The sequence below is a fragment of the Centropristis striata genome, chromosome 5 (assembly GCF_030273125.1).
Source record: "Centropristis striata isolate RG_2023a ecotype Rhode Island chromosome 5, C.striata_1.0, whole genome shotgun sequence".
Classification (NCBI taxonomy): Eukaryota; Metazoa; Chordata; class Actinopteri; order Perciformes; family Serranidae; genus Centropristis; species Centropristis striata.
Window position 1 is genome coordinate 38,619,045 of NC_081521.1, and position 22,169 is coordinate 38,641,213.

At 39.0% G+C, this 22,169-nt stretch overlaps 2 protein-coding genes across 4 annotated transcripts in view; one reads left to right on the plus strand and one right to left on the minus strand.

Moving 5' to 3' along the window:
- The first annotated feature begins 170 nt into the window (after positions 1-170).
- Positions 171-12,117, plus strand: aaas (achalasia, adrenocortical insufficiency, alacrimia). Of its 3 annotated transcripts, none has more exons than XM_059334219.1 (17): positions 171-310; positions 490-616; positions 2,615-2,742; positions 3,139-3,194; positions 4,164-4,255; positions 4,372-4,418; positions 5,091-5,189; positions 6,100-6,243; positions 7,058-7,178; positions 7,268-7,392; positions 8,274-8,334; positions 8,424-8,514; positions 9,365-9,461; positions 10,081-10,148; positions 10,248-10,329; positions 10,436-10,520; positions 11,882-12,116. In XM_059334219.1, exons 2-17 carry the CDS (start codon positions 509-511, stop codon positions 12,035-12,037), a joined length of 1,560 nt encoding a protein of 519 aa, XP_059190202.1. In that variant the 5' UTR covers positions 171-310; positions 490-508; the 3' UTR covers positions 12,038-12,116. The 3 variants fall into 3 exon arrangements, with proteins under 3 accessions (XP_059190202.1, XP_059190204.1, XP_059190203.1); XM_059334221.1 differs by having other exon boundaries at positions 9,368-9,461; positions 11,882-12,115; XM_059334220.1 differs by having other exon boundaries at positions 173-310; positions 509-616; positions 11,882-12,117.
- A 2,546-nt stretch (positions 12,118-14,663) lies between these two features.
- The window catches only part of col2a1a (collagen, type II, alpha 1a), a 35,572-nt gene continuing 28,066 nt past the window's right edge, over positions 14,664-22,169 (minus strand). The window contains exons 45-54 of the mRNA XM_059334065.1: positions 22,023-22,076; positions 21,811-21,918; positions 21,652-21,705; positions 20,357-20,464; positions 20,195-20,248; positions 19,500-19,607; positions 18,019-18,307; positions 17,597-17,784; positions 16,621-16,863; positions 14,664-15,632 (exon numbers count right to left, since the gene is read on the minus strand). Of these exons, the coding sequence (XP_059190048.1) occupies positions 15,486-15,632; positions 16,621-16,863; positions 17,597-17,784; positions 18,019-18,307; positions 19,500-19,607; positions 20,195-20,248; positions 20,357-20,464; positions 21,652-21,705; positions 21,811-21,918; positions 22,023-22,076 (1,353 nt within the window). The 3' untranslated portion in view covers positions 14,664-15,485. The remainder of the gene's footprint in view (positions 15,633-16,620; positions 16,864-17,596; positions 17,785-18,018; positions 18,308-19,499; positions 19,608-20,194; positions 20,249-20,356; positions 20,465-21,651; positions 21,706-21,810; positions 21,919-22,022; positions 22,077-22,169) is intronic.

Below are 22,169 nucleotides of genomic sequence, written 5' to 3' on the forward strand. Positions count from 1 at the left end.
TATAAGTTGAATAAAATGGAGCGTGTGTTTGAAGTATCTAAACTCCAACAACAAACAGTCGGTGCATGTTTTGGGCTCACTGTGGGTGTAATGCCGCGCCGTGGCCTGAAGGGGGCAGCACGTCAGCGCGCTGGCTGTAGCCGAACTCCGCACTGTTTGTCCTTCGGAGATCCCGTAGCCCACACGGCGCGATTAACTTGAAGTCTGCTTCAACTTCCAAGTGTCACCACAGCGAAGCATGCACTGTTATTCTACTGTTTGGACATTCAGCGCAAAATAATCAACCACACTACACAGAAGACACTACAAGGTAACTTCCACGACCTATACAACGAGACGTAACTGTTGCTGTTGTCAAAAACGAGGCCGATATTAAACTGGTTAGCTTGACGCAGCTAGCTACCGTTAGCCACCATGTAGCGTCAACAGTCAGCTGTTGATTCACTAACTTCTCTGTGTGTACATGACTGACTCATGGTGTGTTTCCAGTTGTTTCACCGTGTGGAAGATGTGCTCTCTGGCCTTGTTTCCTGCCCCGCTGCCCTCCGGACAGACCACTCTGTGCGAGTCCAACAACGAGCTGCTGTCAGGAACCACTGAAGACCGACTGAAACAGGTCTGGATCAAAGCTGCTGGGACCAGTAGACGCCATGATATCAATAATAGTCTCTCGCGACATGCTTATTAAATGTTTTGTAGATATAGGAAGGGGTTGAACAAGAAGACTACCTTGTAATTAGGGCTGGGCGATATGGCCCTAAAAGAATATCACGATATTGCAGGCTATTTTTGCGATAACGATATTCTTTACGATATTAGGAAATACTTAAAAAGATATAGAAAACATGATTTTTTTTTTTTGTCTGTACAAATAATTAAAAATCTAAAATGTAGTGTGAAGTGCAGATCTCAGTTGCCAAATACAAAAAAAATCACTCTTGACTCTTGAGTATGAGCAAATAATATAGATAACCATTTAGGGGTTTCGGGGGCATATTTTAATGACATTTTGTAAAGGAGAATAAAGGTTCTTGTATGTTTTATTTAAGGCATCTTATTTTGACAGTCTTGTAAATTCTGTGGTGGATTCTGTTAACACACCGTGCTCTTATTTTGAAAGCTGCATGTGTTTAGCGACAGGGAGTAAGTAGCTTTTTGTGATTAAAACAACTTTAACCACTACATCAAGAAGTAGGAACGTTGCCAATATCACGATATGCATTTTTTTTAACCATAAAAAAAAATACCGATATTATCGTGAACGATACGATATGGCACACCCCTACTTGTAATCAGGGCCAGATTAACACTTTGCTGTTCCCTTGGCAACAATATGCAAGGGCCTCTGAGGGGGATTGAATATGAGTCAAAATGCATGTTATAAAATGAGTTGAAATCACAAGAAACTGCCAAAATGAAAAGAAAAAAGTTGAAATCACATGAAAAGAGTCAAAATGATATTTGGGATTTACAGTGTTAAAACATGACTGCTTGTGTCCAAAACAGTGTTATTTCAGCGAGAGAAGAACAATTTAAGCCAATCATTGATACTAATGATGATGAATCAATAAATCACTACAGGGATTGAATATGAGTCAAAATGCATGTTTCCTGCTTCAAATGAGTTGAAATCACAAGAAACTGCCAAAATGAAAAGAAAAAAAGTTGAAATCACATGAAAAGAGTCAAAATGATATTTGGGATCATCACGACCCCGGAATCAACCTTAATCTGGCAAAATATAGAATACATTATAGTAATTATAATATACAGTTAATATACTCAATACATCAATAACTAACTGTCATCAAGTTAATTTTCATGTACAGATATACAAACGCTCATAGAACTACAAATGCACCACTATGTCTTCTTGTCAAGGCCACTCACTCACATATGATGTTATGAAAACAAAACACATCACCATCAGTATAATCTGGCAAAATTGACCCACTACATAGATAATAATAATAATAATACAAAAATCCAAAATCACACTAAACTATTGTATCTCTTTAGGCTATTCTGTGCGAGGATGTTTTCATAATTAATATAATAAATACTGTATTTTCTTTTACTTCCATACACTGAGCTTCCCCTGAAACTGCTTTACGCCCCCATTTGGATACCCATCTCCCACTTTGAAAACTTCTGATATTTAAATTATTTACTGGTATTTTAATTCCTGTTTAATTTTTTGATCAATTTGTTGCTGCAATTTAAAGGAATGTGGAATGTACCACAAGTCAAATTTGAATAATTTATTTAAAATGTAATGGCAAAAACGTATTTCACTTGCTGCTAGTTTGCTGCTATTTAGTATATAACATTGTCAATCCTGCTTTTGATTTCAACATCAAATTGGAAGCTCAGAAATGAAATACTGACACCTTTTAATTTGAATATTAAATAACAATTACACAACCGTACATTTATATCCATGATTTTATTTGTTAAATTTGTTTTAAAAGTTAATAAAGCATAATAAAGCGTGATGTTGCCTTAGTCATTAATAAATGGCATCGGACCAGTGTTTTGTATCGGTATTAGAACTGAGAAAGTCGGATCGATGCATCCCTAAAAGATTTATTACTTGTTTGTGTGTTTTCTACAGGACTCCAGTCCTCTGAGTTTGTATTTCCCCCGAGAGTCTCTGAAGCTTCACAGCCGCACAGAAAGCAGCAGCAAGGCGGCCTTCCTGGACCACTCTGAAACACTGTGGATGAGGAGTGCAGCAGCCTGGTAGGTATAACACACACTCAAAGATAAGACACAATGACAGTATATGCACTAAGTTGTCAGTTTATAAGGTCCACCTAGCTAAAGCTAATGCTGACCTATGGCTGAACAACAGTCCTGCATTAAATCCTGCCTTCATGAAGGTTATGAAACGGTTTTACGGAGGTGTTGATTCAACTTGCTGCAGCTGCACCCATAGAGCCTCAAATCACTACAATCTGCCAAACAAATTGGACCAAATTTCTTACTTCACACTTTGGCAACATGCAACACTATCTGTACCGGTATTTTAATGATGTAGCACAAGAAGTGATATCACAGTTTTCTGTCAAGCAATGATTTGTCTCACGTTGTTCACAGACAAACATGATAATTGCAACTTCTCTGTAACTATTGCAGGCGGGATGGTGGTTTTACAGGACTGCTCGAGGAAATTACCAACTCAAATACAGAAGGTAAACCAAAATCTCCTGTTTTTCTGTAACAAGGAATCACCTGAAGTAGGCCTGGGACGATAACAAATTTTGCTGGACGATATATTGTCCCACAAATTATTGCCGATAAACGATATTATTGTCAACATGATAATATATCATAATAATGCACACCCTTTCAAATACAATACACTTTTATTTCTCAGTGTTTTTTACCATTGTAATTGTAATTTTAAGAACGTTTAAATATCCTAAATAAATACAACATTTTTAAATACAAATACATAAAACATTTTTTTTTAAAAGGCAGCATTTATTTTGCGATGTAGCAAACTCCACTTTCTGTGAGCGCACAGCGTTTATATTTACTTTGTCGACCAGTGTTGACTGTCGGGACGAAGGCTCTGCATCTCCAGGTGCAGTTTTTTTCCCCAGCTGGGAAAACTGGGTCGGGTGGTTCTGCTTTAGATGGGCATGCAAGTTTGTTGTGGTGGCTTTTTTTGTTGCCACCACTTTTGAACAAATTCGGCATACAGGCTCGTCCGTGTGTTGATGGGCTCACCTTTTTCATTCGGTTTGAAACCGACATATTCCCACACCGGGGCTGTGGCATTTGGCTTTGCAATCATCTTTTTTCACCTGCTGCACTCTGTGTGTAGCCAATGCTAGCGGCCCAGCCTTCCCCACAGAGACAAAGAGACTGGATGACTGACAGGAGGGTTCACTCCGCTCATTCTGCTATGGAACAAAAGCGCCCAGGTGCTGAGATCGAGCACAGAGTGAACCCTCTTGTCATCCAGCCTGCTTGGAGGCAACAGATGGGGAAAACAAACACGCATGCGCATGGCGATATATCGAGGCCGGCGAAATTATTGAGTTCATTTAATTTATCGTGCGATTAATTGATTGATTGATTATCGGCCCAGGCCTAACCTGAAGCTATATATCCGCTAATGTGTTTATGCATTCACCTTTCTGTATCTTGTGTAGTGCCCAAATGCTTGTCAGTGAGTTCTGGTTGTATCCTTGCATTGCTGAGATGGTTCTCTTCCTTTCACGGCTCCTTGTTTCCTCATCTCACAGTAAGTTTTGTTGCTGGTTAAAGTGTTGTCCATACACTTCGTCTTTAAACAGATTTGTCAGGTTTGTTATGATGCATTCAAATGTGTTTTTACCTGTTTGTATATCTGCTTTATAGATGAGCAGTGAGGACATGCTTGCTGAGTTTTCACAAGTGTTGAACTGGTAAGTGCCAACTTTGTAATTAGTTGTTTGTTTTATAATCTTAAGAATAAGAAATAATTAGGTAACTATAGGTGCAACAATTAGTTGATTCATCTTTTTAATGTATCCGCAATAATATTCACAATTGATTGTTCAAGCTGGGTTTGATATTCGCACCAGCCAAGTGCTAATAAAATATGCAGTGGCTGCAAGATTTGCTTCTCTCACCGGCCAAAAAAAATGTTGAGGTGCTGTTAGATTTTTGTATCCATGAGTCACAGTGGCAGGTAGACAAAAATATATTTCCAACCCTGGTTTAAACCACATCTCAAGGTTCTCAAATGTGAGAATCTGCTGTTTTTGTGTGTCCTACATTGAAAAAAACTGAATATTTTTGAGTTTGGATCTCCTAGTCAAATAAAACAAGTAAATTAATGACTTTTAGGACATTGTGGTGAACATTTTTCACTGTTTTCTGTTGCTTTGTAGACCATTAACCTGGAATCATGAAGACAATAATAATTGATGCCTGACATGAATGATTGCACTGATTGGAACTTTGTATTTTCAGTGTTTTAAAAAAAATGGCTTGAAACTGTATTTTAAACAGAAATTTAATGACAAAATTTTAATAATTAAGTAAAAAAGAACTCAGTGACTTTTCTGTCCTTTTGATTCCTTCAACTTTTCCAGGTCTGACTGTGTCGTTCGTGCCTTTGCCTGGCATCCTCACACAGATAAATTTGCTGTAGCCCTACTGGACGACTCAATTAAGATCTACAACCCCAAAAGGTACACTAACTACGCCTGGAAGATGGCCAATAAGACAGCTTGTGGAATTAAGGCCCCGTTCACACGAGGACGCTCGCGGGTAAAAACGACAAAATATTTTATGTGAAGTGCCTTTCGTTTAGACGGTGACGGTGTTTTGGGGGCTTAAAGACGCAAAAATCTGAAACCACCTTCCAAAGTGGAAAAGTTAAATCCTCTCCTCCGTAGCGTGTCGTCTACACTGACAAGACACAAAACTCTGATCTGATCTGCTCACGTCACGTATGTGTTTACGTCACATACATGCTCCAGTACAGGAAATAAACAAACGTGGGATTATTTCCATGGTGGGACCTTCAAGCTGCTCTGGCAGCTCTAATAAACTTACAGGAGTCTTTCCACCAAATGTACAGGATATGTACAGATAGTATTAGTGAACAGAGAAGGATCTGGAATTACCTCCATCACATTCTGGATGCAGCAATTGGTCGGAGGCGAGCCAGACGGCTGTGAACGAGACCTGGGAGATCTAGTGATGGTGGAGAACTTTGTGGAAGGAGTAGCTGATGAAAATGTGTGGCGTGAAAACTTCTGCATGCCCAAAGATGCTCTTATGGCTTTAAGTGATGCCGCCTGGCTGCATACAATCCAATTTCACACACTTTTGCGTCACCGTATGCAGCAGATTTTCTCCCGAAAACGCTCGTCTAAAAGAGGAATAAAAAGTGAAGACGCGACGCCACTTTTGCGTATTCTGTTGAGACCGTCCTCGTGTGAACAGGGCCTAAGTCTACACTGCATACACAAACACAAACAAACTGACCACATGGCAGCCTTGTAGAGCAGCGTGTTCCTTTCATGTCTCCATCCTCCTATCGCAGTATTTTCACTTTTCTCTTTCTCTCTTTTATATTATCCTGCTGTCTTTCAGTGCCACCACCCCAACACTGAAGCACCGTCTACAGAGGAGTGTTGCAGCTGTGCAGTGGAAGCCGCTGTGTGCGTCTGCACTCGCTGTCGCTTGTCAAAACTGTTTACTGGTCTGGCACGTGGACCCCTGCTCGCTGTCAACCAGGTACCTGAACTCCAATGTATCTTCTTGAAATGTCTGCAAATCTTTCTACTTAGTTCCCTTAAAGAAAGGAAGGAACTGATTTTACACATTTAGGTTCAAGATCCACTTTAATTGTCATTTCATTGAGTATTTTCATACACAGAAGAAACAAAATTTCCAGTCAGTTCTTTAAAAAACACAAATGCATATATAAAACTGACACACAGTTAAGTAGCAGAGCTGACACATTCAAAACACAATAGTAGCCACAGAAGAAGAGTCCAGTTGATAGATAGATGATGATATGATAGATAGATAGATAGATAGATAGATAGATAGATAGATAGATAGATAGATAGATAGATAGATAGATAGATAGATAGATAGATAGATAGATAGATAGATAGATAGATAGATAGATAGATAGATAGATAGATAGATAGATAGATAGATAGATAGATTGATTGATTGATTGATTGATTACTTTATTCATCCCCGAAGGGAAATTTGGTTGTCACAGCAGTCCGGTTTTCACGTACAATAAAATACAATAGAATAAAATACTGAGGTAGCATAAATAAAAACAACAATAGAAAAAAAAACACAGAATAGAACAAGAACAAGGACACTTGAGAAGTTAAAAAGAAGAACATCAGTTGGTAGGATGGTTGGCAGATGATGGTAATAATTAAACTGATATGATGGCAACAATGCTATAGTGACTAGACGGTATATAATAATAATATTATTATTATATTATTATTATAATAATAATAGATTTAACAGTTTACTGTCTTTTCTTGTGCTGTGCTCTTCTTCCTCTTGACCCGTCCAGGCCTTCGTCTGGCTGTGCTCAGGTTTTGTCTCACCCCGGTCACTCTCCCATCACTTCCATCGCCTGGTCTCCGAGCGGATCTCTCCTCGTGTCGGCCTCGCCTATGGACACCGCCATGATGGTGCGAGGCAGCCACTTTATCTTTTTCAGTCTGATTCATCTTGCAGAGAAGCGATGAACAAAGTGATTATGGTCCATTCTGTCCTTCAGGTTTGGGATGTAGCTTCAGAGAGCTGTGTGCCTCTTCAGCGTGTTGGAGGAGGCGGGGCCACCTTTCTGTCCTGGTCCCCTGATGGCAGCCACGTCCTGGCCTCTACACCGTCCGCCTTGTTCAGGTCAGAGACAGAATTCAAATTCCAAAAATTTGAATCCGTCAAAAAAGGTTTTTTAAAATGGTCAGATGAGGAAAAACTGCCGCTCCTCCTCGGGGAAGAGTCACAGAGCTGTAGATTAGATTAGCAGCAGTCTATGTTTCTGCCTGTCACACACTGAGAGACAGCTGTTGGTTGTTTTGTTTTTATTTTTTATTTTATTTTCTCTTCTTTTTTTTTTTTGCTGGGACAGTTAGATTGTATAAATTATATGTTGATTGTAATTCAATGATTGTACATATTGCTTTCTTTTATTGTTATTAGTTTTTTCTTTTCTTTTAATAATAATAATAATAATAATAATTCATTTTATTTAATAGGGCGCCTTTCAAGGCACTCAAGGTCGCCTTACAACATGGAAAAAACAAAAAACAAGCAGAACATCATACATATCATACAATCTAAACAAATCAGAATATTAAATTTAATTTTAAAATGAATAACAGAATTATAATAATCTATTGTAAATATTGCTTTCCTTATCTTGTTATCTTTTTTTCTGATGGTTGCTTTGGCAATATATACATTGTTACGTCATGCCAATAAAGCCAATTGAATTGAATTGAATTGAAATGACAGAATTTCAGTCACAGATCAGAAGTTTCATCATATTTTCTATTCTACCCTTCTTTTAGAGTTATTGCAGCACATTTCATTTGAAGGATATGTGAAGCTGCCAATAAATAAGTGTCAGATTTTCTCTCTCATGATTAATGTGTTTGAACAAATTATGTATTATAATAGAAGCCCACTCTCTTTTCATAAATATTAATGAGCATGTAAGGAGTTGAACAGCTGTTATAAGATAATAAGTGGATAGAAAGTTGTTTTTTTTCTTTCTTCAGGGTTTGGGAGACGAGGATGTGGACCTGTGAGCGCTGGCCGTGTCTGAAAGGGCGCTGCCAGGTGAAAACCCATCAAAGATATTGTTCAATTATGTAACACAACATTTTCTAAATCATGTGTTTATTAAATAAGTATTTTGTTTTGGTTAGTCTGGCTGTTGGAGTCCAGATGGGAGACGACTTCTCTTCACCGTACAGGGAGAGACGGTCATCTACGCTCTGACCTTCACTGATTTACCAGGTGATCTTCTCCGTCTTTACACACAGTAATAATAAATAACCATGTTCTGTAGACCAGTAGTTCTCAACCTTTTTGAGTCGCGACCCCCAATTTAACATGCATGTTGTCCGCGACCCCCGCTCACTGAACAGAATCTCACACGCACAGTTCAGATCACCCAAAAAAGAAACAAAATGACCAAAAAAGACACAAAATGACCAAAAAAAGAAAACAAAATGACCAAAAAAGACACATACTGACCAAAAAGACACAAAATGACCAAAAAGACACAAAATGACCAAAAAAAGACACAAAATTACTAAAAAAGGAAACAAAATGACCAAAAAAAGACACAAAATGACCAAAAAAAGAAACAAAATGATCAAAAAAGACACAAAATGACCAAAAAAGGAAACAAAATGACCAAAAAAAGACACAAATTGACCACCAAATGATCAAAAGACACAAAATCACCAAAAAAGACACAAAATCACCAAAAAAAGACACAACATCACCAAAAAAAGACACAAAACCACCAAAAAAAGACACACAATTACCAAAAAAGACACAAAATTACCAAAAAAAGACACAAATTGACCGAAAAGACTAAGACACATTAACACATGAACACTTTAACACAGTGGAGACAGAGCTGACTTCCAAAATGATTTGGCGACCCCCAGAAATCATCTCGCGACCCCAATTGGGGTCCCGACCCCAAGGTTGAGAACCACTGCTGTAGAATATAAAGCCTTTGTGTGCAGCTTGAGTTGTTTTCTACTAAAGTTGGATGAAAAAGTGATAATGAAAAGACATTTTTTCTAACTTAAGGTCGACTTCATCATTTTACTACGATGTCACTGTTTTTCAGCAGGCGTACCTACATGCACATCAAAAGGGCCGCAGGCAGCAGTGGTGGTGGCCGACCTATCAGAGACGACCTTTAACTCACCAGATGGAGACATCATGTAAGAGCTCTAAACTAGATCGCTAATTAGTCATGTTTTAGCTGAAGCACATCGAAAACAGTGATGAGCAGGGCTTCTAGAAAAAGGCTCAAAGAGAAACAGCAAGGCAGTTTGATGCAAAAAATGAATTTATTACAGGATTTTAAGAGCATAAACCAGCTGGCAGCATTCAGTGCTGCTTGATCTGCAAGTTGCTTACAGTAAGAGATGCACCAATTGCAATCTTTTAGCTTTTTCCAATTTTTCCAAGAACTAACTTCCAGAGCACACAAACAAGTGGTTCCAGCTGCAGCCAATCCCAGCCCAGGCGTGGAACCTCTCCACCAATAACACCACGGCTATGGCACACTCCAATCTGCATATAAAAAAAGGAAAACAAAAACACAGGGCACACATACAAATGCATTTTGCTAAACAATAACTATAATATGACCACAGTCATAACAAGATATGCAGGAGAGCCCACGTTTTAAAATAGAAATATCGCAGACGATCAGGTTAATTTAATTGTGGCGAACAAAATCGTGATCACAATTAAAATGTATTTATTAATTGATTAATTGTGCAGCCCTACTTTACTCACAGTAAAGTAAAGCTGAGTGTCTACTCTGTCTGTCAGTGTTGGTGGAGAGATCCAGTCTTTGTCCTGGGACCCAACAGGAGAGAGACTCGCAGTGCTTCTCAAAGGTCTGTCTCACCCTGATGAACCCCATCAGTATTTTATTAGTGGTATTTTAAATTTCAAAAAGTCATCTCAGCCTCTGTGTTCTCCATCTGTTCTCTCAGGTGATCCACAAGCAGCTGGCCGGCCTGCAGTCATAGCCGTGTTCAAGACAAGAACCAGCCCCATTTTTGAGCTTTTACCTTGGTTTGTACTTTCATGTGTTTTTGCATTTTTCTCTCGCTCTAAAAATGTCGTACTACTGCACCTCACATCTGCATGTACTGAATATTTGTTGTGTTTCTCTCTTAAGTGGTTTTGTTCAAGGGGAGTCCGGATCAGAACCGAGACTGATGCAGTTCCACCCAAACTTCCAGCACGGAGCTCTCCTCACTGTGGTCAGTATGAACATACACTACTGGTCAAAAGTTTTAGAACACTCCAACTTTTCCAGAATTTAATTGAAAATGATGCAGTTTAATGTCTCAGTGTACTCTGAAATTATTGCATATAACAAATAAACAATTGAAAATAAATCATAGAATCAGTTTAGAAAGGAAAATGTATTCTAAACTGTTCTCATTGAAGTAGCACCTTAACAGATAGAACAGCTGAACACACTCAATGGAAATCAAATATTCTTCAGAAAGTTCTTCCCAACTCTGTTGCAGAAGTTCCCTTAAATGTGGAGCAACTTGTAGGTTGTAAGTGATCAAGAAAAGTTGGGACACCTGTAGGAATTGGTAGCAACTTAGCAACTTTCAAGGCTTGATCAACCTCCGTTGCTGCAGAACTGCTTTAAGTTGTTAACCCATTTCTTGTTCCCTGAAAAAGGCCTACTTGTATAATTCTGAAATGTACATTATTTTTCAGTTTTGGTTAAGCTTACCTTTTTTTATTTACCTCTGGCAGTTCACCACTTACCTTTGTACCCTTTCAAGCTGTTCATTTGACTTGAACTGCTTGAATTTCAATAAAAAACTGGAAAAATTGGGGTGTTCTAAAACTTTTGACCGGTAGTGTATACATTGTCTCATTATGTTTCACTATGTAATGTGGCAGTTTCAGCAATAAACATTGTAACTACATTTACATCTAAAAGCGTTCAATTTAGTTACCTCAAAACAAATATTTTGAAGGTATTAAAAAGCCCAAATTTTGGAGCCCAACGTTAAATCAGACTAATCAGACACGTCCCTAGTAGTTGGGTCGCTTATCGTCTCATAATGATGCTCTAGTAACTTTAAATTATTTATTTTTTTCAAATTCTTAGTCAATTCATCCATATTGGGACGTCCAGCTTAGAGGTACTGGAAAAATGTGATGAAATGATAAATAATTCGAGGCCATCGAATTGTGCCATTCGTCCCTCCTGTTTTAACTTCATATTTTAGTCGATATGATTGTGAAACGGGTATTAAATTGCATTCTATATGGTATTAAACTGCCATTTAACTTCATTAACCCATTGAAGCCTGGAAAGCGGATACGTCGTTTTGTAGTATTTGTATAAGCTCTCAAATACCTTTTTGAATTTCATTTCTATCTGCTACAGAGGCTGAAAAATCTATTATTTAGTAGAAGAGTTGACACTTTTTTTTTCCAGAATTTTTCCAGAATTTCCAGAAAATTAGAGGCTTATTTTAAAATCGCCCAGCGATTTTTCAGGCCTCAATGGGTTAACGGTGCAGAAACCCTGATGATCTTCTACTTCTGTACTCCGCCGTTTCCAAAGTAACATTTCTCTCTCTGTTCTCAGTGCTGGTCGAGTGGAAGAATCACCCATGTGCCTTTCTACTTCCTGAGTTCTGGCGTCCCACAGTTTGGCCTCAGTGGCAGCCCGTCACTGCCCCGCCCCCAAGAGCGGCCGGCAGACTTCGCCAATCAGTCGCTCTTCACAGAGCTCCTCTCCTGACCGACCCTCGCACATCATCACACACTCAAATACATTTTGTTATCATAGATTGTCAATAAAGCTGTAAAGATTTAGACTGGTTGGCTCGCTTATTTATTAAAACTATTTTTACCAAATAGACACCATGGTGAGATGTGTAAAAAAAGAACACTTCACACATTACATTTCTCTAAACAAGCCCACTTTCATTTTAAGTTGCAGATCATTGTATCCCATCCAGTTTAAGACATTCATTTCACCTTTTGAGTGTCTGTCTTTCTGTGTGGGTGTGTTTGTGTATCATCGTGGTAGCAGAAATGCCCCAAAGAGGAAACAAAAACACACACAGACATACATGAGTATTGTCTGTCTGTCAGAACCAAATCTACCGAGCAACTCCTACGTGTCAAAGACATATAAACCAGAGAATATTTAAGCAGTTAGGTGTACCTAATAAAGTGGCGGTGTGGTCTTCTGCTGTAGCCCATCTGCTTCAAGGTTCGACGTGTTATGTGTTCAGAAATGGAGGTCTATTTACGATAATGTGATGAGGAAAAGAGGAAAAAAAAGATTTTATTTTCTTATTATCTGAGGAAAATGTGTCTTTATTCTAAGGCAAGTCTTTATTTTGAGAAAGTTTTCATTGTCTTCAGAAAGTTTCTCATTATTTCAAGATAGCCACTTACAACCTGGATTCCAAAAAGGTTTGGATGCTGTGTAAAATGTAAAACCAGAGAATATTTAAGCAGTTAGGTGTACCTAATAAAGTGGCGGTGTGGTCTTCTGCTGTAGCCCATCTGCTTCAAGGTTGGACGTGTTATGTGTTCAGAAATGGTCTTCTGCAGACCTTGGTTGTACTGAGTGGTTATCTGAGTTGCTGTTGCCTCCTCTGACATCATCGAGGTGTTTTGGCCCAGAGAACCGCAGCTCACTGGATTTTTTTTCTCTTTTTCTGACCGTTTCCTGTAAACCCTAGAGATGGTTGTGTGTGAAAATCCCAGTAAATCAGCAGTTTGTGAAATACAGCCCTTCTGGCACCAACAACCACTTCACTTAAATCCCCTTCCTTCCCCATTCTGATGCTCGCTTTAAACTTCAGCAGCTCATCTTCACCGTGTCTAAATGCATTAAGTTACTGCCATGTGATTGGCTGATTAGATATTTGTGTTAAAGAGCAGTAGAACAGCTGTGAAGTGGCTGGAGAGTTTACATGGGAGTACTAATAGGTTAAAAGTTGATGCTGTGAGGCAATAAGACATATACTAGATAAATCTGGCATAGTTCACTTGATTCGCCAAACTCGCTTTCTTCATTTTGTGGCCTCTAGTTGTGAATGGCATAGATTTTTGTCAGGCATGATTTTATAACTGCTATACATTAACCCATTGACGCCTGGAAAGCGGATACGTCGTTTTGTAGTATTTGTATAAGCTCTTAAATACTTTTTGAATTTAATTTCTATCTGCTACAGAGGCTGAAAAATCTATTATTTAGTAGAAGAGTTGACACTTCTGTTGAATTTCCAGAAAAACTTCAGGTTTTAGGGGCTTATTTTAAAATCGCCCAGAGGTTTTAAGGCATTTTTTACTGGCGTTTTAGGCCTAAATGGGTTAAAGTGTCCTTTTTGATCACTAATGTGGCACTATATTTTAAATAAGAATATGTCACTGTGAAGGCTTAAGTCAAGCTTTTATTACTCAGGACAGACCGGAGAGGAAGCTGGCCACAGTACAAGACGCAGAAATTCAGATGCATCATTACTCTACAAAATGCTTGATTCCAGTCAACAAAATGTTCTTTATTTATGCCTATTAGTTCAGACAAACAGGAGCCAACTACGCCCAGCCCCACCCTGACACCGCACAACGAATACAGTACTTTTGTTCCTGTTGTTATGAGAGTCTCTCATATGAAAACACACACTTGCATCACAGTCTTAAACTTTCACACACTCGCACACACACACGGACTATGCACTCACAGTCAAGAGTAGCTGACCTCATGAAATACAAAAAGAAAAAAAAAACATTTAAGCACACATGAACGGTTCTGCTGAAAGAAGAAATACGTCCCCACGCCATTTCTGTTTTTATTCAAAACTCAATTAAAAATCAACTTCATTCTTAATTCGGTTTTCCTTTTTATTTTTTCCAATTTACATCAATTAGAAGTGTAACAAAATAAAAACAAAAATGATCATAATAAAATTAATTAAAAAAAATGTACACGCCCTCACACGCACACAGAGACAACCCACCCTGGTTGTTTTTGAGCGACCGTCCTCGGAGTCCCGCCTTCAAAGCTTTTTTTTTTTTCGGCGACTCCAGAGGAGGCTTTCCAAGTAGCCCCTGTCTCCCCTGTCTTACCCCAACTGCACCCCTCCTCCAGGGTGGAGTGTGAGTGTGTGGTGTGAGGCTAGTGGGAATTAGGGTTGGGGGGCTTGGGGAGGGAGAGGGGACTGAATTACAGAACTCATAGCACCTTCTGAAGAGAGAGCAACCCAAAGCAAAGATGGCCGTTCAGCCCCAGATCCACCTGAAAGCTAATTTTTTTTGTCAGCTCAGATTTAAACTCAACATGTTCACTTTGTTTTTCAGCGTGAGGTAGCTTTAAACAATCTGGATGACTACATTTAAAAAAAAAAAAAAAAAAAATTACCCTCAAATTTTTTTGTTTTCCGGATGAGAACTGGGCCTTCCTCTGATGGGCAGTCAAGGGGTACAGGACATTGAAACATACATCCCAAATGTAACCTCACTTTCCGAAAAGTGTTGGTGTGCATATAGACACATGTACGCACATAATGTGGAAATATATATAAAACCATCTGGTTGTTTATAAACACAGACTTTTACAACAATAGAACCAAGGATTTATAATACACAGTAAAGGTTTTACTCACGATGGAGCACCTGGATTTTATTTTACTGAGGATATTTATTTTTGGTCTACACTGATCGAAAACGCCGTATTTGTGTGTGAGGAGGGAAACAGGGAGGGAGGTGGAGTAGGACTGGGACAGAGGCTGTGCGGCTGTTCTGTAGTGGAAAGGGGGCTTGTCTTACTTACAAAGTAAACCCGTCCAGTCCTACCTCAACTCTGCCCATTCAGGTTAGACAATAAATAAGTGACATCAAGTCATGTTTCTGTTCTCCATAACTTGTTCGCTTGGTCCCTCTTCCTCCTGGCTCTGACTCATTCCCGTCAACAGTGGGCCATGGGAAACATGACTGGATCTCAGGAAGCGGGTTGACAGAGAATGCTGGTGTGGTGTACAGATATTGCCGGTGCCCTTCAGTGCTAACATCCAGGGAGTACAAACGTGGAGAGCACTTCGTTGTGAGAGAAAAAGTATCAATTTTCTTTTACAATTTCCAGTCTTCTTTATTGTGGAAGTGTGTGTGTAGTGTTTCATGGTTGAGTTTATTTATTTCCTGTGTTTTTTGGGGGGCCATTGTGATATTCCACTTTACAAGAAGCAGACTGCGCCTACTTCCACTCCGAACTCCTGATCCGCTCCTCCGATGTCCATGGGAGCAATGTCCACGATTGGCAGACGGGAGGTTTTCTGTGTTTTGTACTCAAAGACAGTCTTGCCCCATCGGCCTGTATGTTTCTGTTGGGCGAGAGGAGAGAAATGTGTCACTAGCCGGGGCAGTATACAATCACAGTCATACATATGGAGGTCTATTTACGACAACATGATGAGGAAAAAGAAGATCCTGTAAGTCATTATGAGACACTTTCTCAAAATAGTGACCTTTTGATAAAGTTTGTCATTAAATTGAGAAAGTTTCCATTATTTTCTAGAATGTTTCTCATAATTTTGAGATACTAAGTTATATTTTCTTATTATTATCTGAGGAAAATGTGTCTTTATTCTAAGGCAAGTCATTATTTTGAGAAAATTTTCATTATCTTCAGAAAGTTTCTCATTATTTCAAGACAGCCACTTACAACCTGGATTCCAAAAAGGTTTGGATGCTGTGTAAAATGTAAATATCTAATTCAGCATTTGCAAATCATTGCATTTGGTTTGTATTACATTTTCATAACATTTTTTGGGACAAAGGGATGTTTATCTTGAAAAATGTTCGAAGAAAAGTACATCATTATTTTGTAGTTTCTCATTATTCTCAGATATGAACTCATTACTTTGAGAAAGTTACTCTTACAGGATCTTCCACACATACAAAAGTTTGGACACACCTTCTCATTCAATGCATTTTTCTTTATTTTCATGACTATTTACATTGTAGATTCTCACTGAATGCATCAAAACTATGAATGAACACATATGGAATTATGTACTTAACAAAAAAAGTGTGAAATAACTGAAAACATGTCTTGTATTTTAGATTCCTCAAAGTAGCCACCCTTTGCTTACTAGAATATAAGACATGTTTTCAGTTATTTCACACTTTTTTGTTAAGTACATAATTCCACATGTGTTCATTAATAGTTTTGATGAATCTACAATGTCAATAGTCATGTAAATAAAGGAAATGAGAAGGTGTGTCCAAACTTTTGGCCTGTACTGTTCATGCACAAAGCTAAAGAGAGATCATGTTTTCTGGCTCTATCTTGCAGCAGTGTGCGCTCACCTTGCAGCCGTCCTCCAACACGCTGTATGTGAAGCGGCTGGTGCCCTCTGCGCGGATCTCCACATCGTTGGAGCCCTGCAGCTTCAGAGCCTTCTTCAGGTTGCCTGTGGCCTGGTCCATGTAGGCAACGCTGTTCTTGCAGTGGTAAGTGAGGTTCTGGGATGCATCAGTGGACAGAAGCCTCAAGAAGGTCAGCTGGACACTGGCGGCGTTGGCAATAGGGCCGTCCTCAGCGTAGTTGAACTGTTTAAGACAGATTGAGAATTCATAAGCAGCGTTCATGTTAAGGTTTACTTTAATATATATATATATATTATATATATATATTATATACTGTACTATTATTATTATTATTTTATACCGTCTAGTCACTATAGCATTGTTGCCATCATATCACCAGTTTAATTATTACCATCATCTTGCCAACCATCCTACCAACTGATGTTCTTCTTTTTAACTTCTTAAGTGTTCTTGTTCTATTCTGTGTTTTTTTCTATTGTTGTTTTTATTTATGCTACCTCAGTATTTTATTCTATTGTATTTTATTGTACTTGAATACCGGACTGCTGTGACAACCGAATTTCCCTTCAGGGATGAATAAAGTAATCTATCTATCTGTCTATCTATCTATCTATCTATCTATCTATCTATCTATCTATCTATCTATCTATCTATCTATCTATCTATCTATCTATCTATCTATCTATCTATCTATCTATCTATCTATCTATCTATCTTTTACTTTTGATACATTTTTATAATACCTGTGTGCCTTTCTATCTTCATTTTGTGGATTTGGATATTAGTTTATTTATATTTTTATTTTGCATTCTTTCCTGCTATGCCCATCTGCTTCTCTCAGGATGAATAAAGTTATATCTTTATCTTCTATCTTATAAAGTTTAAATCTATCTATCTATCTAAGATCAGTTTATAGAGAGAGAAAATATTTTAGGTGTTGTCAAAGATCACTCACGTGGAATCCTCCATTCATGGTCTCTCCGAACCAGACGTGTTTGCGGTCCTTGCTCTTGCTGGTCCACCAGTTCTTCTTTGGTACCTCGGCGATGCTCGGGGAGACGCAGGTCTCTCCAGTCTCCATGTTACAGAAGACCCTGATGGCATCAGCAGTGCTGCCAATGTTGGGATCAACCCAGTAGTTTCCTGGAAAAGGTGAGAAACATGTTAATAAGGAGTGAAGTTACAACCTGCTTTTCAGGAGAGAAAAAAACAGCAAATGAGAGGCAAGAACAACAGTAAAACGAAATAGAGAGGAATCGTAAAATCAGCAGGAGATAAAATAAAGTTTAAATAAAATGGCCAAGAGAGGACAATAAAAGCCAGCTACATATTTAATTTTCATAAATGCTTCCCTATAAAGAAAGGGGTTCCACTTACCGCTCTTCCACTCAGGGTGGCACAGTTTCAGGTCTCTGCAGGTGCGAGCAGGGTTCTTCTGGGAGCCATCAGGGCTGCGCAGGTTCTCAATCTGGCTGTTGAGGGACTTGAGTGAGGAGTCGACCTCCACGTCGTGCTGCCTCAGGGAGCTGGAGGCCTCGTCGGCTCTCATGTACCTGAGAGGATCGGTGGACTTCTCAGTCTGACCCAGACCGGCGAAGGCAGACATGTCGATGCCGGGGCCAGGAGGACCAGGAGGGCCAGGGGGTCCGGCGTTACCAGGAGGACCCTGAAGGAGAAAGCAGGAGATGGATCAGGGAGGGAATTCAGGTACAATCAGATGAAGCTAGACCAGGGGTGTCAAACTCTGGCCCGCGGGCCAAATTTGGCCCGCAGTGTAATTTTATTTGGCCCGCAAGCCAATATCAAATTATTATATAATTATTGTACTATAAAAGCTGACCCGCCGGTATTATACAGTGCATTTACCGCTAATACTAGATTTATTATTGTTATTTTATTTTTAAATGTATTAACCTGTTGAAAAACTTAAATAGTTTTAAATAACTCAAATAGAAAAGAGGCATACGATTTTTATTAAATTTTTATTTAATAAATTAATGTCATTGATGTGTTTTTTATTTGAAATTTGATTGTGCATGTCTGCACTATTTAGTTATATATTGTATGTTTATAAGCGTTGCTGGTTCCATATTTAATGTTAAAGCAAAACATGTTTGGTATATATTAAAAGGTTTATTTGTTCAATGTTGGCCCGCGATTTTATTCAAGTTTTACATTTTGGCCCATTGTGTATTTGAGTTTGACACCCCTGAGCTAGACAGTGCTGAAAAATCACAGAATGTAGGCTTTTGGTGGTTGTATTTTTAAAAAAAATGAACTTTTAGAGACCTTTTTTTAGGGGCATTTCGGAGATTTCTGTAACAATTGAATTTTTTGGCAATTGGATGGCAAACACTTACTGCAAAGCCCCTTATTGTTAATATATAATTATTCTGGGAAAGCCATACATCCTCTGAATGCTCCAGGTCTCTAGTTTGTGGTTGTAAAGTTTCATGAGGCTGTGATTATTCTGGAGGTCACATCAGGTCATTTTGTACAGTGAGGTCAAGTTTTAAAAAAATACTCTCACTACAACGAAATGACTACTATGGGGACTAACATCATCACATGAATGGAATCGGTCTCAACAAGTGTCGCAGCTTTCCATTCATATCCAATTTATCCAATTCCAAGACCCCGGATGCAGAAATGTTCAAATACACAATTTTTCTACTGCATGGGATTAGCATTAAAATGTTTGTAAAGGGGACCAATAAAACCTATTCAGAGAGGTCCGAGGTCACAGGACCCCTTTTGAAATAGCCAAACAAGATTGTCTAGTTTCATATGAAACCAATATCTTCACTTTTCTGGCCTCCTGAACACAATTGGTGCCATAATTCTCTTCTGTTACGTACAGCAGGACCAGACTCTCCAGAGCGTCCACGAGGTCCAGGGGGTCCGATGGGGCCAGCCTGTCCGTTTGCTCCGTCTTTGCCAGCAGGTCCCGCTGGTCCAGCAGGTCCCTACAGAACAAATCAGTGTAACATGTTAATCTGAAATATTTCTTCATTTACTGAACAAAGTGTAGAGCAGTGCTGGTTCTTTTTTTTTTTTTTTTTAGATCATCACGCAGTCTGAATAAGAAAAAGATTCTGATTAAGTAATTCAAATGTGCCAGCAGTTCCTCTCTATTACCCCAATCACCTCCAGACCCCTTTGCCTTATTATGCATGAAGATTTTTTGTATGTCGACATTTCTCTTCATTTTCCTTATCAGGCCCAGTGCTTAGCTAATCTAGAATAGATATTGAAGTCCATTTCTGATCTCAGCAGGAGTGGTTTCACGAATCCCGGTCCCTCCTGTCCGTCTGCCTCTCTTCCTCGCTGAGAGTAATTACAGAATGCCTCAGCTGGCCATCTTATCACAGCGGTGGGTAATTAAAGCACGTGGCCTTTCCTGTCCCCATCTCCGTCAGGTGATTTGAGAATTACAAAAAGACTAACCTGTGCCCTTCATTACCATCACATATCTTGGGTGTTAAAGCTGCAGGATGGAAATGTAATAAGAGTTTTTCTTCTCTTTCGCTCTCTTTTTGCTCAGTTTTCTCACCTTAGGTCCGTTTGGTCCGGGAGATCCGGCAGCACCAGCGTCTCCAGCGGAACCCTGTCAGGACGAGGACGATGACAGATCAGATGGCGGAGCAGACAAATAAAGGCAAGTGATATGAAAACTGGTCCTGCAGGGATGAAGTATTAGCTTTAGATTACTTACAGGAGGTCCAGGAAGACCCTGCAGACCAGTGAAGCCACGGTGACCCTTCTGTCCCCTCTCTCCAGTCTCTCCACCCTCTCCCTTGTCTCCACGTGGTCCTTGGGGTCCCTGCAAGTGTGACATATATTAACCCATTGAAGCCTGGAAAGCGGATACGTCGTTTTGTAGTATTTGTATAAGCTCTCAAATACTTTTTGAATTTCATTTCTATCTGCTACAGAGGCTGAAAAATCTATTATTTAGTAGAAGAGTTGACACTTCTGTTGAATTTCCAGAAAAACTTCAGGTTTCAGGGGCTTATTTTGAAATCGCCCAGAGGTTTTACAGGCGTTTTAGGCGTCAATGGGTTAAAATGCATGGCTGTATATGTGAAGCACTTTTAATTACCTTAATCAATTTGAAATTAACCCTTGTGCGTCACTAGGGAGATCGGGCATTTAGGCTTTTAAATTGTTCTTTGGTATACATTTGGGCAAGGGTGTAAGTTGTTTTTTTTAGCCAAAAAACATTCTCTTAAGTAGAAAAATGTCCAACTGAAGCCCATTAAAACCACATTTTTTTTTATCCTATCAAATTGTGTGTGTAGATCTATTACAGAATTTAAGGCTTATAATGTATTTTTAGTTTTTAGTATTTTCCACTAGAGTCAGTCATTGACTCATGTTTGCTCTGTGGCGCAAATACGTGCTATTTTCCTGGATTCCACTAGGGGCACTGTTGCTGTATTTAGAAAAAACATAAATGCGTCAAAATCAATGCTGTTTCTAATCTTTGACATATCACAGACAGTGAGGATTAAAAAAACAAAAAACAAATATAGCATTTAAAAGAATAGAGAGACATTTATGTGTCTTTTTCATTAAAAAAATTATAGTGGAATTATGTAAACGAAGCTTTTAAAGTGTTTAAATTCTGAAAAGGAATAAATATTTAATAACATGGAACAGGACTGCTGTTGGCTAAAATATTTAACTCAGTGAAAGTGAAAACCTATATCACTTTATAGTATTTTTAAAGCAATTTTATGAAAGGTAACAACAGTTGTTGTTTTTTTTAACTGGACAAAATAATACAAATGTATCAAAAACAACATTGTCGCTCATTTTTGTCATTATTGTCAAAAATAAAAAATCCTCCCTAGCATTTAGTATATAAAAAAAGAAAAAAATGTTTGTGTTTTTTATGCAAGAACTGGCATTTAAAGAGTTATAATTCTAATAATAATTATTATTTTTGCAGTTTTGGACTGAAGTTTTAAGAAAAAAAAATGTTGCATTAGAGGCGATGATACTCACAGCCATTCCTCTGGCTCCAGCAGCTCCGGGGGGTCCAGCAGGTCCTTGAGCACCCTAAAGGAAGAAACAACAGTGTGAGTGCTTCTTGTTTTAACAACAAAAATATGAATCAGTGTGTGACACTGTGGCTCTGCCTGCATAGTGTGTTGGGTTACTTACACCCTCTCCTCTGTCTCCCTGCTTGCCGAGGGGTCCGACTGGTCCGGGGGCACCAGGGGAACCAGGAGCTCCGGGGGCGCCAGCAGGGCCGGTGTTACCTCGCTCTCCCTGCAGGAAAACACAAGGTGATGACTCAGAGGAACAACAGTTTCTGCAAACTAGCAGATCAAATATATTTCTGTCAAACTGCACGGCTAGCTTCAGTCTCTCACCTTGACTCCAGCAGCTCCATCTCTACCAGGAGGTCCATCTGATCCAGGAGTACCCTGAGATACACAAACATCATGTTTTTAAAATGAGATCTGATCGAATTAATTCCTGAGTATATTGTGAATGTCCCTGATGCACAACTGATGATG

Excerpts from the sequence above, each read along its gene's own strand:
- aaas (XM_059334219.1), top strand. The coding sequence starts at position 509 with ATGTGCTCTCTGGCCTTGTTTCCTGCCCCGCTGCCCTCCGGACAGACC. Across the intron at positions 4,256-4,371 it reads CCTTGTTTCCTCATCTCACA|ATGAGCAGTGAGGACATGCT; the intron begins GTAAGTTTTGTT and ends TCTGCTTTATAG. Across the intron at positions 6,244-7,057 it reads CCCTGCTCGCTGTCAACCAG|GCCTTCGTCTGGCTGTGCTC; the intron begins GTACCTGAACTC and ends TGACCCGTCCAG.